Source organism: Peromyscus eremicus, chromosome 20 (assembly GCF_949786415.1).
Source record: "Peromyscus eremicus chromosome 20, PerEre_H2_v1, whole genome shotgun sequence".
NCBI lineage: Eukaryota > Metazoa > Chordata > Mammalia > Rodentia > Cricetidae > Peromyscus > Peromyscus eremicus.
The window spans coordinates 55584273-55603318 of NC_081436.1; the positions used below are offsets into that span (position 1 = coordinate 55584273).

Here is a 19046-nt window from a genome sequence, read left to right on the forward strand (position 1 = left end):
GTGGGAGAGATGTGTCCAGACTGCCAGCGGGGACACAGGAAATCTTTTGGCTACATCAGCTAGGGGAGCTCTGATGAAACAAGCCATACTGGAGTTCCTAATTGAAAGGTCCTAGCAAAACATAGCATTTTCTCCACAGTTGAGTGTCCCCCCCCCCCCCCCCGCATTCTCTTTCCCAGCTAGGCATTTCTATATTATGAGATTAACAATAGTAATGCTGGTCAGAATATCTTTTAGCTATTATTATGAACACGATTTTTACTTTTGAGCTTTTTTTAAAAAAAAATTATTTATTTTATTCCATGTGTATACATGTCTGTTGGATGTTTGTATGTGCAGTGCCCATGGAAGTGTCTGATACCCTGGAACTAGAATTATGGTTGTGAGCTGTCATGTGGTTGTTGGGACTCGGACCTAGGGCCTTTAGAAGAGCAGCAAATGCTCTGACCTGCTGAGACTTCTCTCTAGCCCTGTTTTGTGCTCTTTTGTGGCCCGGTCTTCTCCTGGTTACAGACCCAGTTGCCCAGCAAATTTCTAATCAAGGGGTATTGGAGGACACTTGAAATAAATGTTCTTAGAGTCTGGAATAGGAGAACCCCATTCCCTCTCAATGTCTGCTTGCAACAAGCTTATTAAACAAATGCCAATACGCCAAGACGATGTACATTACAAAGCTGTTATCCTACAGGACTGGATTTCCCCTCTGCTTCTAAAGCTACATTAGTTCTTATCTCATCTTCCCTCTTAAGACTTGCTTCCTGCAGGTGTCAGTTTTGATACAGCACCTCAATCTTTCCATGCCTTCATTATATTACTCTATTTGATTTTGTAACACCAATCATAAGACACGGCCATATTAATTTCTATAAAAGGTCCAACCTTATGTAAGTGACGTAACAAAATAAGGTAGAGCAATTCATAGTAACCATCTTCCTTGCCATCTCATGTCAGCAATCATAATAACGATTGTGAGCTACAGCCCAGATGTTCAACAGGTCAGGAAGCTCAGCAAATTCCATCTGGCAGTGGAAAGTTTGTTTCTGCATTCTTTTCGTCTTTATATTACACCTTCTAAGTGAAGGTGCTGATTCTTTCAGTTATCTCAAGCATTTCTGGTGGACAATGGGATTCAGCCCAGAGAAAAAGATTGATCATGAGTAACTTATTCATATAAAATACTTTAATATCAAATGTGAAAAACCTTTCCTTTTATGCAACAAATCCAAGACAGTATATGTTATTATGAAGCATTTTCACTAATTCTTGATTTAAAAAATAATTTTCATTTTTCTTGCCTTAGTCTACCTGGTTAGGAGTAACATTTCTAGATGTTTCTGTACAACTTTGTTCAATGATAAGAAACAGGACTCAAATACTGTGCACATTGCTCCCGCCAATTGCTTTTCAGATTTTTTTTTTTTGTCCAGTAGTTAGAGTTAGTGTTCCATAAAACTTGAAAATTACCACAATTAATAGACCTTCTTCAGGATGTAATTTAATTTTAAAGTGTGAAGCAAAAATTCAAATACCTCTTTTTAATCATCAGTGTGGAATTTTCTAAGGACATCATGGCAAAATCAGAGTCATTATAAACTCATTTAAGTTACTTTGCATCTTTTGAGAACACAAAAATTCCCAAGGTCATATAGAGAACACATCATGTATGTTGATTGATGAGTAATGTATGTATGGAGTGAAGGGAAAATTTATTTTCTTTTTATTTAATATTATTTTATACTTCTGAAAATTCTGTGAGACAGGGGAACTAGTTTTATTATGAGCTCTTTCCTGGCTTATGCTGCTACATAAGAAATACAGAGCCAACTTACTGAAGTACAATCCATCCACAAAGATCCTGACTCGCTGCACTTAAATTGTATTTGACAGTTAGGAACATTGTTAGTCATTTTGAAAAGAAGGTTTGCATAATTCCACCATTTGGCTAGTGTTTGAAAATATCTATCTTGGCGCTAAAATAATTTTGGAGCTTATAGGGGAAACTTTCTAGATGGAAATTAATGGACATCTAATGCTAACATTTTTGTTTGCTTGCTTGTCTTTTAGCCAGCATATTCTTTTGGATAATTTTAGATATACAGAATAGTTCCAACTATTACCATTATTCTAAACCAAAAAAAATTAAGTAAAATAATATTGTTATTATTATTATTATTATTATTATTATTATTATCATGCTTTATATTTTCAGGAAAGCATCTTAATTACAAAGTGAGACATAGCCCAACTAAGTATTCGGTTTGGATGAAAATAGCTTGATTTCAGTGTATTATCTCATTCTTGACACTCCATTGAAAAAACATACGTACTATGGCCAGGTATCTTAAGACTACTTTTAAATGTAATTTAACCCTTTTAGTTCACTCATAAGTCATGGTTTTCCATTATATATGTAATGATTACAGTCTCCAAGAGTCAAATATTCATAGGCTCCATTAGCGATAGTGAAGAGAACAAAGTTAAATTTAAAACTTAAAAATGTTATAACATTGATTGTTGATGGTGCCATAAAGTAGATCATGAAAGAAGGGTTTGAAAACCAATGGTTTGTGTTGGAGGTTATTTAGAAAGCAGAGGAAAAGGAGTTAGGGCAGTCAGATAAAAAAGAAAGGAGAGTTTGGGGGCTGTTTCCAGTATGGACAGTGGAAGCTCAGCCACACAGACACTTCAGAAATATTCCACCAGAAGATGAGGGCATTTCCCAACTGGGTTTCTCTTTCCCTTTTTGACTGCTTTTCCCATGTGTCTTAATTCCCTTGACATTCTGGGTTATCTGTGTTCATACTGAAGGCTTTCCATAGCTTTGAACCATGGGTTGGCCAACAAGGCTGTCACCTCACTTTTCTCAACAGGGAAGAACTGAAGTGTACGTGTGAACTTGTCTACTACAGCTATGATAAAACCACAGAAGCGTAATGAAGTTGGTGCACAAGACACCACAAGGTGCTGCCACTACTAGTACGGACTGATTCGCAATGACATAATAAATGTCACCTTTTACAACAGATGTGTCAGCCAAAAGGGCATCGTGAGAAAGAGATGGAAAAGGCAAATGGCTTTCATGGCAGAGGACATATAATTAAGTTGTGAAGCTTATTTTCAGTTTATCATGGATGAGTGGATGTTGTTCGAGTCTGAGGAGTCCTAAGGCTTCTTGGTGTCTGTGGGGAATCTACACTATAGTTAGTATGTGTCACACACAATGTTTCATCTTCATTGAAATTACTTCTTTAACAATCCCATTTATTCTCATGCACTGACAAGAGGTTCTTGAAAGGTCCACCATGTCCCAGATACTGAGCAGATGACTGCACTTGGATGACCTTGGTGAGTAAAAATGTGCTTTCATCATCTTTTATTGACGTTTTCAGGTCTAGAAAAGGAGATACATAACTTGGTAAAATCTCATGACGCTAATTATCTTGGACCATTGAAAACTTCTAAAGCTTAATGTGTTACACATCACAATATAGGAAAGTATTCTTTGAATGGTGAATAGTATTAGTGATTGATAATCTTGAAGCATCTAAATTAATCTTCTTTTCCCTCTGAAAATTACAGTGCTTCAAGTACACACACACACACACACACACACAGTTGAACATCTGTGTTCAATTGTGAAAGAATGGGGTCATCCAAACAAAGTTGAGATTTACTTAAGCATGAATTTCCTTTCATATGCCAAAATGCATTTTTATCTCTTTGCTAGTGGAGTGTTCTAGGTACTGGTCAAACCTGTTTCACCAGTTACAGCCCTGTCTGAGATTATTTGGAATTGAAAGAATATCAGGGCAATCTGTTTTACACACGAAGATTTGAGTATAATTTGCTGTTGTTGTAAAAGCAATAATAAGAAATATTTGAAGCAACTACTTCAAGCAGCTTCCCAAATTTCAACTATTTGTTAATAACTGTGATTTTTCCTCATCTAATATTAACATAAAATGAACTCATTAATGTCAGTGTAATCATGGATGACATGATAAGTTAGTCATTTTTGAACCAATACATATTAAATTTCTTATTAAAATTGAAAAGTATCTATTTGTGCATTTACTTATAATTAGCTGGAAAAACAATCAGTGGTACATGCCAAATAACAATGTATCAAAATGAAATGTTTGGGGTAAATGGTTTAGAGTCAAGCTACACCAAAATAGGATGATTTCAAAGAAAAGAAACCAAAGGACCTGGATCTTTCAGTTTGACGCTTTATTTCTCACCATACACATACACAAACAGTTTCCCACTGTAGAGAGGACACATAATACTGACTTTCTTAGAGAAGAATCTTCGTCCACATGAACATGATGGTTAACTTCCAAGCAATGAGATGAGTCAGCATACAGCTCTCTACAGCTGGTAAAAGGAAACCAAAGCATTCAGCAGCATGATGTAAGCAACATGCAAGTCAGCAGGTCGTGGGAGTATAAAATTATTCACTGCTTTTCAGTTTCACATTTAATATGGATGCTTAGGTTCATGAAGGGCCTATGAACTAGCTTTGATCTCTATGTTTAGCATAACTGGATAACTGCATGGCTGTTAAGGAAATCTGACTCATACATACAGAAATAAATAGTTCCCCATATATGATGACAATGTGCTATAGAAAAGATATACACATATACAATATAGTTTTTACTTGGAAAATTATGACTTTAAGAATACTTTCAGAATTATAACACATAGAAGACAAATAGTGTACTATATTTTCTGTAGATAGTAATGAAATTCACAAGGTTTAGAAAATACACAGTAGCTTACTTATATACACATCTACCTACTGTGTCTGTGTGAATATTTCTCATCAAATATAAGCATCAGAAAGTACTTTATTTCTCTTCCTTTCCTTTTTACTAGTTGCTTGCTTAAACTAATCCCTGATGAATCATGCTGCACTGGAAATATATCCTTAATATCTAGAGTTGATTCTTTTTACCCTGAACTTATTCAAAACACAGCCTTAATATCCAGAGTTGATTCTTCTTATCCTGAGCTTATTCATCTCCATTCTCTTATATGGATTGTCTTTTCTTAACTATCTAAACCAAGTCTACCCTTAAAAGAAATCCAAGATTCTTTGTAAAGTCCTTCTAATGATTCTAGGACCCACTGATATTCTTTTCCCCAGGAGGAATTCTTATGTTTGTAGTCTGAAATCATATAACTTATCTTTCTATCATGTACTCTATACATTTTGTTCATTTTATTCACATTTCAGTGATAATGTTTTCACTCTCTTAACATACAATGTATTACTCTTCATCAGTATTAAATTAGATGAGAGATATGAGGGTACTATTGAAGTTTGCGCTTATAATATATACACAAGGGGTGGTTGTCACCATCATCCAACACAATTATAGTACATTTTAATGAGCTAGGAGAATGGCTTAACACAATAAAAACAAACAATAAACAAGTTACATAATTGTAAAGATAAATCTATGGGGAAATCAGGCATCATGAAGATTTTAGGTCGTATTTCTTAGTTGGAGATTCATTGATTTACTTATTCATTCATTCAACAGAAAGTCATCATCAAAGTCATCATCTGAGTTTAATTTGTGGGGTACAAGGATGAAATGAACTTGTCCTAATGGCATTTTCCATTTATTTGCTTATTTAGAGTTATTCAGTATTCAAGATTCTTGAAGGATATATGTGGAGGCTGAGAACAAAGTGGTTTTCACGCTGTGCTCAGAGTCATCCAGGAAATGATAATTTCTCAAGACAGAGACAAACAAAGCACATAGTAAGATATACTCTTCAGTAATTTTTATGTATATCAAAACCAAAGTGGCTTCTACTCATGGCTAGGGATTAAATGTTCACTTCCATATTGTGCCATCCTGTACCATTTTGGTATCATGATGTCCTTACTGACTTCTGAATGAAGGCTTTTGGTCAGTTGGAACCACCTTATTCTGAGTCATATTGTACTTGTTTCTTTTCTGGAAATATTTCATGTGTATTAATACCAATCCAAGATGTTCTTGAGGCATGTCATATTTCCTCCTGTTTGGCAGTCAAAGAACAGTCATATGAACAAGAATGGGGTCCATTCTTCTGCAAAGAAAGAAAGAGTCAATTTTAAACTTGCAGGAATACTGAATAACACTACCAGTTATTTCAGTCTCTTAGTATAACTTTCAATGTCCTTCACATTTCCTTTATTCCAGTTGAGAGTCTACAGTATGCACCTCTATCAAGACTAAAAGTCATCATTATGTGACTATGTGGTTTATTGGCCACTAATTTCCTTTCTTGTCTTATTACATCCAGATTTGATAGTTTTAGACAATGTACTATCTTAATAGGTATGACATATTCCAGACTTTTCCATTTTTCTAAATATGATTCTCAAAATATGAAATAAACATTCTATTTGGTTAGCATGAATTTGCTTGGTATAAAAGAATGCAATTTACATCTTGTTTGATCTGACAACATTGAATACAGACATCCATGATCACTCTTATCAAAGGAGATTATTTGGGTATTGAATTAAGAATGATATGGATTAAGCTTGTCAATCAATGTTGTTCATTTGCTGTTGAAAATCTTAATAGTGAACTGCTTCCCAATACACAACTCTCCTAATTAACAGTGCTGAATGATTTGAAATCATAATTATGAAATAAACATACAAGGAAAACATTCCGGGTCCTTTATGGCTTTCTTTATTTTTGTGGTAAAAATAAGAGTTAAAACAGTTACTTCTGATCACAATCCGTTAAAAATAGAGTATGTAAGTAATCCTTCTATCAAGTCATCTTAGGAATTTGCAAGTAGACTATTAATAACTGATTTTGGCTATAGTTCTGATGACTCTAATCTATATTCTGAATACTGCCTAAGAGTTGCATCTTGAGGTTATATCGTGCAGATCTGCTTTCTTTCATTTGGGTGTGAGTTTTACAAGAATAGAAAGACTCATATTTCTCTCATAAAATTTTAGCAATGGTTTTATATATATTTAATTTTTTTTCTAGTTTCTGACTAAAGCTTGTGAAATGTCAAGTTTCTTTTCTGTGAAGAAAACAAGCCATATTAAACAACTCAATTCTACATTAGTCCTACTATATAAATCATCACAGACCTACACAGGAATTTTAGAAACAACAGACCAGTTTTTTCACTAATTAATGGAGATTTTTATAAAAATCAGAATTTGTGTAGTATTTGCCTATACATATTATATTCAACAGAACATTTGTACAAGATAGTTCAAGTTCACATTTACTCTTTGAGGAAGTTAGCCAAGTTTTCCTGCTCTGAGCAAAGTGATACTTGTGGAAGGATGAGAGCTTGGGAGGCAGGAAAGGGGAGACACCATTATCAACAGAGGGTTCTACAAGCTTTCTTTTCATGTGCTACGGTAACACTTTAGAGTTGTTCAGTTCAATTTTGTTTTGGTGGATATTTATTCATTAATAGCTGAGGAAATCCAAGATAAATTGCTTCGGGGACTCAAGTTTGTACCCTTGTCGCCAGAAGGAGTCTAAATATTTGAAATGTTTCTTCAACTTGGGACTGACTAGATAGATACTCCTCAGTCTTCTCTCATTCACGTACGGCTTCCTGACTTCACATGCAACATCCCATCCCCTCTTGGAGTTGAATCGAAAGGAAAATAATATTGAATGTGTTATTTGTAAAATTAATCAAATTATGGGTTAATAATTTGAATTATTTTCCTCTTAAAACTTATTTTTTCTAACATCATTTTTACAGATTTAAAGTAGTTTAGAATGGCATCACTAGTGGTTTCATTTTTTAAAAGAAGAGACCAGACAGTGTAGCTCCTGCTTTCCTAAGACACATACTCTCCATAAAACAACTACACTGTCCACTTAAAACCTAGCTAGATTTCATGTTTCTTTACATGGATTTACTAAGCCGTTCACACAAACGACCCATCACTTTTGGTAGATGATCAAGGTGTACACATGATTCTGTGTATTTCATCGACTTAGACAAGTTTATAAAATTTGAATTTTTCCTATTTGTCTTCAGCATGTAGAATACTCGTGATCTATGTCAGACTTTGAAAGTTTGACCCTACAGGGGAGGAAATCCTCAGAGAAGATTTATGTTAGCTTTTGTTATTCATTCACCTTTGCTCACTTCTCTCAGGTGTGTGACCTCCCCGAAGTCCCTCCGCAATTAACAGAACTAGAAGTAATACAACCACTCCAGGAGCTTCGGGGAGTCTCATAATAAGATTATTCACCACACCAGCAAATTTTAATTTAGCCCTTTAGCTTCCATTTGATGATATATAGTTTTGATTGTCTATGGAGATACTTTATGAGTTAATGTAGCATGATATTGAATACTTTAGAAAGTTATACCTCCTTTGTGTAAATTCAGCTAGGTGTTGACATTATACAGAAACGTTTGCTTTTATAATGGCATTTTCTTTAAAGTTGGAACACTATGGACTGAGTTCTTTTGAATTTCTTATGTAGTCGAAAAAGCAAGAATAGCAAACAACTTTTCAAAAATTAAAAAGGGGAAACTTAGGCTATATATTAACAAAGGTCAGAAGAGTGCATTTTATCATGTGTATACTATGTAAAACATGTTGTTTTCAATATCTGATATTGTTATTTGTGTGTGTGTGTGTGTGTGTGTGTGTGTGTGTGTGTGTGTGTGGCCCATTGGGTCACAAGAATTTGACTGTCAACCTTACAAAAGGGAAAAAATATTTTCTCTCTGTAGTGGCCACACTCTTTAGGAAAACATTATGGATACTTGCAAGACATGGTAATTGAGATAATGGTGCTTAAGTATCTACCAGTGTGTCAGACATAGTACACGTTCAATAATAGTATTTCCTTTCCCTAATGTAGGAGGTCTAATATATTCCAATTCTCTTTTGCAATAAATTTAAATTTATGTACACATGGGTGTGTATTTCTTTGTACCTAAACACATACTTATATGATTAGGTTGGGTCATACTATTTCCCTACTCACATTACTCCAATAATAACAATTAATGTAGAATAGAAATTGAATTAAAATAGATTGCTTAGTGTTATGTAGCTAGACTTCTGGTACTTTCTATAAATATTTGACATCTTTTTATTGATGGATGGAGTAGATGAGGAAGATTTCATACAAGCATACTTAGAATGGTTCCTGGATAACAGACTCTCCATGAGGCCAACATATTCTTTTTAAGAAGGTTTAAAGGGTTAATAATCATTATCCATTAAGTTTCAAAGAAACACCATAAACAAAAGATATAGACTGGAGGGAAAAATATACCAACTTTATGGGGCACTTAAAAATATGGCTTTTTGACCCAACTATTAAAAATTAATGACTATGAGACTATCACCAAGGCCAATTTATAGTCTTCAATATCTGACTGGCTGTATCCCAGTGAGTGAGTTATTTGAAGAGGATTAAAATAATACCCATAAACCTCCTGGGTAGATGCACATTCACACCTGTCTAATAATAACTGGAACGCTAGGTCAAAGTTCAAACTGTAAAGATGAGCTAGCAATAACAGGATGAAATCAGTTTCAGAACAAACTCAGGGGACTTGCAGTGCTTTGATTTAGAATGTGTAAACCAAATATGCGAAGCATTTGAATGAAATAAGTCTGAAAAGTGACAAGGGGGAACAATGAATGAAAGACAAAATTACAGGCAAGTTAAAGTCCGAGTCAGAGTGGGTCACCTTGAGGCAAAATAGCCAGAATTTGGCTGATTTCAAATAACAACTGAACCTCAGAAACTGCTTCAGCCCTTTAAGCTTGGTTCACCTGGAAGAATTCACTTGACACAGCTCAGTAGTTTATGCACAAGAATGTTCAAAGGGGATTTTGATCTGAAAGATTTTGAGAAAAATGTGAAACCATGTTTTAAATACTCAGCCTAGTACTTGCTGTACATTTAAATTTCATTGTGTATTAGCTGGTATCTTCACAGTTGTTTAAACTGGGTATGCCTTTATTCCACTCATTATTTAGGAAACATGAAAAGTTAATAAAACTTAGGTTTGCTTCAAAAATCAAATCCACATGTCTGTAATTTTGAGGGTATTTTGAGTTTCTAGTTCTTTTTTTTAAAAAAATGTAGTTCAGATATTCATGAAACAGTACTGTACTTTGTTAAATGAAACACCAAATTAAACATTTAAAAATCACATCTTGCCAAATTCCCAAATGTGCAGATATTTGGAGCATGTGGTGTATGAAATCCCACTTAATAAGGTTGTTGGTAAGAATTTAAATTGTTATCTAAATTTTATGGAAATGTCCTTACTCCAGGAAAGAGCATGATTTCCCACATTAAATGAAAGCCAAGAATCTTTTTAGTTTTCACCATTTATCCCCTCCACAGATAGACTCCATTTTTGTGATTCTAGTTTGAAAAGAAGGAAAGTGAAAAATGCTGTCATGGGTTTAAAGCGTGCTGGGGCCAAGACTTGGAGGAGCAAAGCCAAGCCTGCCTGTGATGTCTCCATAGCATAGCACATGTAAGTACGGGCTGTTTCCTCTCTCTTAGATAACGGCACAGATTCTCATTGACTGTGATTTACTTTCTTCTCATTTCTGAATCAGCTCTGACTAAGGGTTACCTCAGAAGCCAAGCAGGTGTCGTCAAATGACACCTTGGTGGTTGACACGTAAGTGTCGGTGACGGTGATGTCATCCAGCTCCGTGCTGAACCGGTCCGACTCCTTGATGACGCTGTAATTCAGAGCCACACCGTAGTTGGCAGGTTTCTCTGTGGGCTTCTGCTTGCAGTTGCACAGCTTTCTGAAGGCTGCGCGGAATTTCTGAGACATGAGGTTGTAAATCACGGGGTTGACGGCACTGTTGAGATAAATGCAAATTCTGCAGAAGAGCAGGAACCAATTTTCTTGGAAAGGGCTGGAGAGAAATGAGTTGACAACCACGAGAGTCCTGTAGGGCATCCATAAAAGGGCAAACAGAATTACAACCACTGCCAGCATCTTGGTGACCTATGGAGAAACAGAGAGAAATGCAGTACGAACACCAGCGGAAACAAATCAAGATGCCTATTACCTTCTTTCCCACCCGAGTCTATGTTTTCCAAGATATAGCCAAATACTGCCTTTCAGTCAGGTTGCTTCTTTGGAAGTTTAACCCAGAATGTAAGGTTGAGGGAGCAGAGGAGAATGGGATCCAGGAGGAAAGAACAAAATAGGAGTTTGATTGAGATAGCTCTCGCTTGGACAACTGGACTCAAGTTTTATATTTCAGAATTATCTGCTCCAAAAGACGTTTATCCAGCAGCTGCCTGCTGCTAGAAGGATGTCCCTAAGGATTGAAAAACCTATGTATTTCCAGGACTTTCTATCTTAAGAACTTCTGGGAACTTCAAGACAAACTGCTCTAAAAAAAAGAAAAAGAGTACTGACATACGGGGACCACTGAGTACCTGGAATGGGATGCGGGCAGGAGCCACCCACTTCAAGAGTAGGTAGGATCAGTCCAGCTAAGGCTTTTGTCAGAGCTCCCAAATGTGTCTGTGACACACATTATGAGAGATAGTTCTAACTCCATCTCCTTAGCTGCAGGTAATTATCCTATCCTTTCTCATAGACCATCTGTAAAATGGGACAATAGTACCTTCCATCATCAAATGTGATAAGCTAATTGTGTGAAAAGACACAGAAAAATCCCAGGAGCTGTGTAACGTCTGCTCTCTATCAGGTAACACACTAATGTTGCAGATTTCTTATCACAACTGCAAAGATTAAGACCGTTCAGAGTGAGTATTGTATCTGCCAGTTTTAGTTTAGTGCTGCTGCTCAACGTGTTGGAGGAAGTTGCTGAGCCTTAGTGCAGGACTGGAATTTGTGTCAGTCTGAATGCAGAACTTTCCTTCTTGCCACAGCTTGACTTCCTTTAGGCTTAAGGGGAGGGGAGCGCAGACAAATTTTCTGTAATTTTACCCAGAGCGGAACTATTTTGAAGAACAAACGAGATACCAGAGATAGGAAAATGGTTAAGGTGAAGTTAACACCTATGACCATCCAGGAGTGAGATTATCAACAGTGTCTTTCAGCAGATTCTTCTTACCTTGATGCTTAGTGAAATCTGGCACTACTCACTTGGAACTTACAGTAAGACCATTTGGATTTGATTCTACAAGTAGTTTTAAGACCTTAATCAAATTATTGTTCCGTTTGGACATCTGAAGATCTGCCTGGTTATAATGTTTTCTTCATAGAGTTTATTGAAGAATTAAAATAGTGAGTGGGTTGGGACTTAGAACCCCTAAAGCACCATGAAATTCTAACCTCTCATTAAGAGCATTATAGAGAGATCATAGTATTCCATCAACTTGATGAATGTATGTAATTATTGCAGAGATTATCTTCACATGCAGAGATAATAACTAGTTGATTTTCTTCAAATGCAAAATTTTACACATTTAACAAGCTTTTGGTCTTTCATTGCATTTGAGAGAATTAAATTTCCTTAGTCCACACTTTGTAGATGTTCTAAAAATGAACAATACCAGGACAAAAATATATTCTTTTTCTTTCGACATTGAGGTGAAGTGAGTTAAAAAGAGTGGTCCTGTTGAGATTTGGTGGGTGACAATGTGGATAAGGTGAATAGAGTACTACCTTTAAGCAATCATGCCCCATCTTCTTTCTAACTTCCTAAAGCCTAGACCACTACCAATCTATATGACACTCCTATAGAGTTAGCCATTTCAAACATTCCATATGAATGAAACATACAGTCAGTTTTGCACAACTTGAGACATTCAGCATCATAGTCATAAGGTGAACCGTACTGCAGCTTGTATTTTATTTATTTATATATATGTATAGATATTTATTTATTTTCATTGCTGAATAGTATTTCATAGTGCATATATATCACAATAGATTTATCCATTCTTTAAATATTTAATTGTAATCACTAGTACTGCTGTGAAACATTGGCGTTTTATGTGAATGATTGTTGTTATTTCTCTTATCTGTTCAGTCTATAGCAGTGAAACTACTGGTTTGTACATTTTTAAAGTGAGATCTTCTGCAATAATGTGAAACACTCCTTTAATCCTTGAAAAAATGTTGGGAGATAATTCTCATTATGATACATAGCAAAACCACTAATTGACTTTGCAGAGACATTGGAACTCAAGAGAGGCACAGAGTAAAATAAAACTAAAATAATTGGGATGCATATTTTATGCTGTTCTTGAAAATAGATGAATATGGGCTGGAAGGATGGCTCAGTGGTTAAGAATGTTTGCTGCTCTTCCAGGGTCCAGTTCCCAGCACTCTCATCGGGTGACTCACAGTCCTTTGTACGTCCAGCTCTAGGGAATCACAAGCCACGTTCCTTTCTGGTTTGTCCAGACACTGCACATGTGCACACACACACACACACACACACACACACACACACACACACACACTTTTTTAGATATGTCTGTTTGGAGTGCATTCAAAAGAAAAAGAGAGAGATGGGTGTAACTGAAACACTTGTACATGTTTTTCTGGCAAGGAGAGTAGAGAAATTATTGTCTTACTGGAGAGGGATGAGGAGCATCAGTTTTATGTCTTTCTTTCAAAGATGGACTATAGCACAGCATTTTTGTTTCCTTAGGAACCAGTTCCATAAAGAAAAACACTTATGATCTGGGAGAGCATGAGGAATCAGATGCTTAAAGGAACAGTGTTGAGGATGGAGATCATATCCAGTGCACTGTCAGTGGGGATAGGATCTCTTTTGCTCTTTCAACTACACTTAAGAGATCAATACAATGCATAAAAAAGCTTAAACTATTTTTAATCATTCTCTATAATCCAAGAGAGTTCTAGCAGCAGTTAATTTTTGAGGTCTTTGTAATTAACAAAATTCTTTCACATCACTAGAGCATCTGTGGGAAAAGTGTTGGTGTTACCATTTTGTTGATGAGGAAACAGGAAATGAACTCATAGAAGCAGAGAAAAGGAGCATACTTCAGGTGACAGAGCAGCTGCTGAACCAACACCCTTGACTCTAGTTCTTATTTTCTTTCCAGGGATGATAAATTTAACAGATTTATTAAGCTAAGACATGTACTTGCTATAGATACTGTTTGTGGACTATCTGGAAGGGATGATACTGTTACCAGACACCACTGGTAACCCTGGAATCTGCTCTGCCCCCACTCCTATGTCTTTTGGCCCCAAATTGGAGTCTTGCATTTAGAGTCCTGATTAGGAAAAAGACAGTTGTCACAAGGCAGTCACGTGTCCTTCACAACAATCTGCTTTCCTGGGAAACACACAAACAAGAAAATTGAAATGCAGAAAATAATCACGAAAAGTAATGGAAACTCGAGTTTCTTAGGACACAGCCCAATTAATTGCAAATCATTTATTAGGTTCTGGTTTCATGGGACCTGGAGACATTTTAATTAATTGTCAGAGATTAGCTTATTAGTCTTCCTAGGAAAACATAGGATTTTGATTCATACCTCTGTTCCCTAGGATATTTAGTTGGGATTCTTGTACTAATTCAGAAAAATACCTGACCTTTGATTCTGTAAATGATTCAGAGGGGAAACGGATTCTGTATGTGGTCATGGGACTTGCTGCTGTCAGGGAACAAAGAAGACAACATTGCCTTGTGCACCAGTGAGTGACTACGGTAGAAGAGGTGGAATGGGCAGACAGTATCAAGGTTTTCCAGTTTGTGTCTGCCTCGCAGGAACATGGTGCAGAGAACATGACCCATGGCTGGACTTCTGTAGTCAGCTGTATTCTCCAGTATAGAGAATGGGTTTTTTTTGTGTGTTTGTTTGTTTTTGTTTGTTTGTTTGTTTGTTTGCTAATGTTAAAAACATGAAGTCCAAAATTGTCATTAAGCTTCTATTGACAACTCTTTACCTCTTTGTTTAATGAATGGCTTTCCAGGTGTTATAGCAGGAAATCTTAATCTTAATTTGTGAGCAGGTTACCAATTTTGGATTCCCTACAGTATAAATCCACTGCTCTACTTTCAGCATCTCAAGAAACATAAATCAAGAAGACACTTAAAAAACACATCTTGGAGACAAAAGGTTAGGATGAGTCCTCATTACAGAAGCCTGACACATAACAAGTGCTCAATGAATGATTGTATTATTGAGTAAATGTTTATTCTTACAAAATATGTGTGAGATAAGAGTCTTTAAATTAGCAAAGTGCTGTGGTTCTTGCACTTTTTCTTTTTAATGACTGGGAGACTCACTTTCAGAACACTTCATTCTGGAAGCAATTGTTGGTTAATGAATACAAAACAGGTATCCTTTAATATTCTAATGCCATCTTTTAAAGGGCAACAATACATTCTGTGTCTGGACTCTATCCATGTTCTGTTGCTTTCTGCATATTAACAAAGTGTTCTGAAACTGGATATATTTTGCTCTTAGCCCTCAGCAAAATGATCAATGACCTTTTGCATTTTGTTATATTAATTGAGGCAGCTGAAGGATAAACTGACTTGATAATTAAATAAATCTGAATGTAGCCAAACTTCTGTGCTGATTGGGGCCCTGGGGTTTTCTTCTTGCAGAGTGTTTCACTTTGTTTTGACATATGTCTGGACAGTCAGTTTTGAAAAAAATACAGTCAGCGTGAGGTGCTGCATACAATAGTGTGAGGTCATTACTGGTGTTTAAAAGTTGAATGATGAGACTGGAAAGGGTCTTGGAATCAGCTCAAGATCAGTTAAAGTACAATAAAAATGAGTAAAGACTGAGTGGTGATTCATGGTGAAGAGCCCAGGGACTGTCAGATGTTGCTCCCCACAACACTTATTGATCTCTTGACAGAAAGCCATGCCGAAACGTAATTCCATGGGTTTCTTGACTCCTCCTGTCACCCCGTATTGAATGTTCTATTCAGAATCACCATATTGGCAAGAAGTAGATAGAGTACGTTATGAGTTCTATTATGATTAAGGTGTCTATGAAAGAATTTGTAAAAGATTCATAATAGAGAATTTTTTATTGTATTTGGTAATTCTTTCTCAAGAGATGGGGATTGGGGGAAAAGGGCAGACTGGTAGACGGTTTTAACGGTATAGGATTATGAGAGTGGTGTATACACAAAAATTCCTTTTTTTTTCCCTCCACAGTTCTAGAAGGAGTTGAGGTGAGTGTTTTTCCTAAAAGAAACAAACAGGAAGATGGAACTGGGCTTTAAGACTCAGGAGGCCTGCAGGTTGAGTAGGGCCACAAGATCTGCCATCAGGAGATACCAGAGTTGAAGTTACATGCAAATGTATTTCTATGCAACACACTGTGTGACTCCTCCTCTGTGACAAGCGCAGTTCCCCAGGAAAATATCTGAGTGTCACCCAATGCAAGTGTGAAAGCCTTCCTTTGCAGAATGGACAGAGCTTTACACGGAACTCTGATACAGGATGACCATGAGGCAAAAACCCACAAAGAGGGCAGGGTGATGGGACTTTGAGCTGTGTGAAACTGGGGTCCAAAGAAAACTTACATCAAACATTCTTAGCATACAAGAAAGCTGAGCACTTGTTATATAGGGAATGTGCAGTGATTTTTAATCATTTTCATATAAAACGGCAGCACAGGATGAATGCTGAGAATACTCTAGTCATAGGAATTAGCATATTAAAGGGAAGGAAATAATTAAGATGTCTGACATAATCTGTGCTGTTCCATGGCACATGTTTGTGTATTTCTTCATATCATCCCTGCCTCACCTGCATTGTGGAGGATAAGACTGTTGGCAGAAATTAATATGTTAACGATTGAAGGTTACCAGAGCTGACAGCACAGTCTTTTTTCTCTTTATTAAATACCTTAAATTTTGAGAGAAAATATTTTTCCTGATGTCTTCAAAACAACAAACAAACCAAAAGTCCGGGCTTAAAGATGGAGTTGGTGGAGGCTGTAAGAAGGAAGCCAGCATGAAATGAGTTATTTCTAAACTGAACCACATGTCTGAAGTATATAACAAGGCTATTTCTATTCTCACTGTGACACCAAATCCTGTTGGGACATGTTTTTAAAATGCTTCTTATTTCAGGGTTCTTCTGTCACAAATGTAAGCAGTTGTGTTCTAGGTAAGATCTGTAGTTAGGCTCAATGCAAAACTTTCCATAATGTTAGCAACTGTTGTAGCATGGCAGTTTCAGGATTGATGACTTAGTCTTGATAGTGCTGCATGATGAAAGACTGGCTCTTCTCCTGTTGCTTGAATGTTTTCTTGTTCACAGGAGGTGGATATTTGAAAACATGCTGGGAAAGGAAAATCTCAGCTGGCAGCATTGAGATTCAAATTACAATAACATCTGAATTTAGAAAATAAAATGTCATTTGATTTTTTTTTTTAATGAGCCATGCTATAAAAGTGCCACATTTCATCTGCTGTGCTTTTGGTTTGCAATTGAGCCTTTCTATGTGCTATCTTTTCCAGGTAAGCTACCAGCAAACTGCTACCTGTAGGTAAAGGCTGCCTCAAACATCTCACATTGGTTTTCTTAGTTTTGATCTTCAGGGTATGGTTACTGTTTCTGGACACTTTTCTGTTCAGAACCTATGGTGATATTTTATTTGTGCTGAAATGTGACTTTATTTGTACGTTAATAAAGTTGCCTGGGGATCAGAGCTAAGAGCAAGCCATTAAGCAGAAGTCTGGTAGTGGTAGCACACGCCCTTAATCTGATCACATGGCAGGCAGAATCACTGTGTGTTTAAGGACACAGCCAGCATGGTGACACACACCTTTAATCTCAGTACCAACCATAGAGACCTGGAGGTCTGTATAGACAGGCAGTGATGAGGAAGTCATGTGGTTGGGTTTACAGCCAATGAGAAGGTAGAACAGAAAAGGCAATAAAAAGACAGGACACAGGAAGAAGGTCTCTCTCTCAGGGAAGGACAGCATTGAGTGGTAAGATAAGGTGGTCTTAGCTCTTGGCTCCTGCTTGATCTCTGGGCTTTTAACTCTTTATTTGGGTCTGTGTTTCTTATTTAATAAGACTGTTTAGAATTACATCTACAAGAAACAGCCTTAGAAATTCTAAATGGTCAGGCATCTTGGCTAGACAACCGGGATTATGACTGCTAGCTGTAACACTTCTCTGTAGATTCTTTCTGAAGGTGATGTTTTCCCAACCTTGTCTCTCTCCTTTGCTTCTCTGGCTACATAGCCATGGTCTGGCAAGAGGGGACACTGTAGACTGTTGTCATTTATCCATCAACTTTAAGCTCAACTGTCTGTTTGTTTATTAAAAATCTAAAGTCTGAATGACAGAGGAGAGGAAAGGTGAGTTGATATATAAAGAGAGGTAACGCTCTCAAAGGTGTCAAGAGTTTTGTGGACATTTAGGTTTTTTTTTCTTCTAAAACTCTTGGGCAACATCTTTTATCAAGGGACTGGCAGTACCTGGGGAGCATCCAGCTCCCTCTGTCCCTGTGTCTCACTCAGGACAGACAGTCTGTACCTTGGTGGGACCTGTCATGAGCTACAAAGCTAATTTTCTTCCTAGTCTGGAACAATGCACAGAAACAAACTTCAGGCCAGCTCTGTTTCATGCCCTTGACAAATCACAAACTCAACCATTTTTCATGATGTCAGCTTTTCTTAATTTTTATTTTTAGATAAGGTCTCTGGTAGCCTTTTACTTCTTATCATTCTGCCTTCACTCTCTAAGTGATGGGACTACAGACATGCATCACCACACCTGGCTTAGTTTTAGCTCTCTGGAGTGCTACACACATTGTCCAAAACCAAGACTTGATTGTTAGTTTACGTTATCAACCAGTGTCACTCAGAGCTCCTTTGAGTTTGATGTCTGCTCTGCGGAATGTATTTAATATATGAAAATGTATGTGTGGTGATTAATCATACGGAAGATATGAAAATTCAAAGTAGCATGTACACACTCTTTCAATGTACGGGGTGGTTATATTCACTGTCCTGTTGTGGAATCTGCATCCTTGTGAAGGGGTGACCGCTTTATCATCGTACTGACCCAATACCCTGAATGAGGCTTCTTTTGCATT

The 19046-nt window shown here is 36.7% G+C and overlaps 1 protein-coding gene across 2 annotated transcripts in view; it reads right to left on the bottom strand.

Moving 5' to 3' along the window:
• Positions 1 to 6027: 6027 nt before the first annotated feature.
• Trhr (thyrotropin releasing hormone receptor) overlaps positions 6028 to 19046 on the bottom strand; it is a 35070-nt gene continuing 22051 nt past the window's right edge. Inside the window, exons 2-3 of one of the 2 annotated variants that reach the window (XM_059248092.1) lie at positions 10624 to 11010; positions 6028 to 6087 (exon numbers count right to left, since the gene is read on the bottom strand). In XM_059248092.1, coding sequence (XP_059104075.1) covers positions 6028 to 6087; positions 10624 to 11010 — 447 coding nt within the window. Of the gene's footprint in view, positions 6091 to 10623; positions 11011 to 19046 lie in introns of both variants that reach the window. The other variant, XM_059248091.1, reaches the window with a different exon arrangement.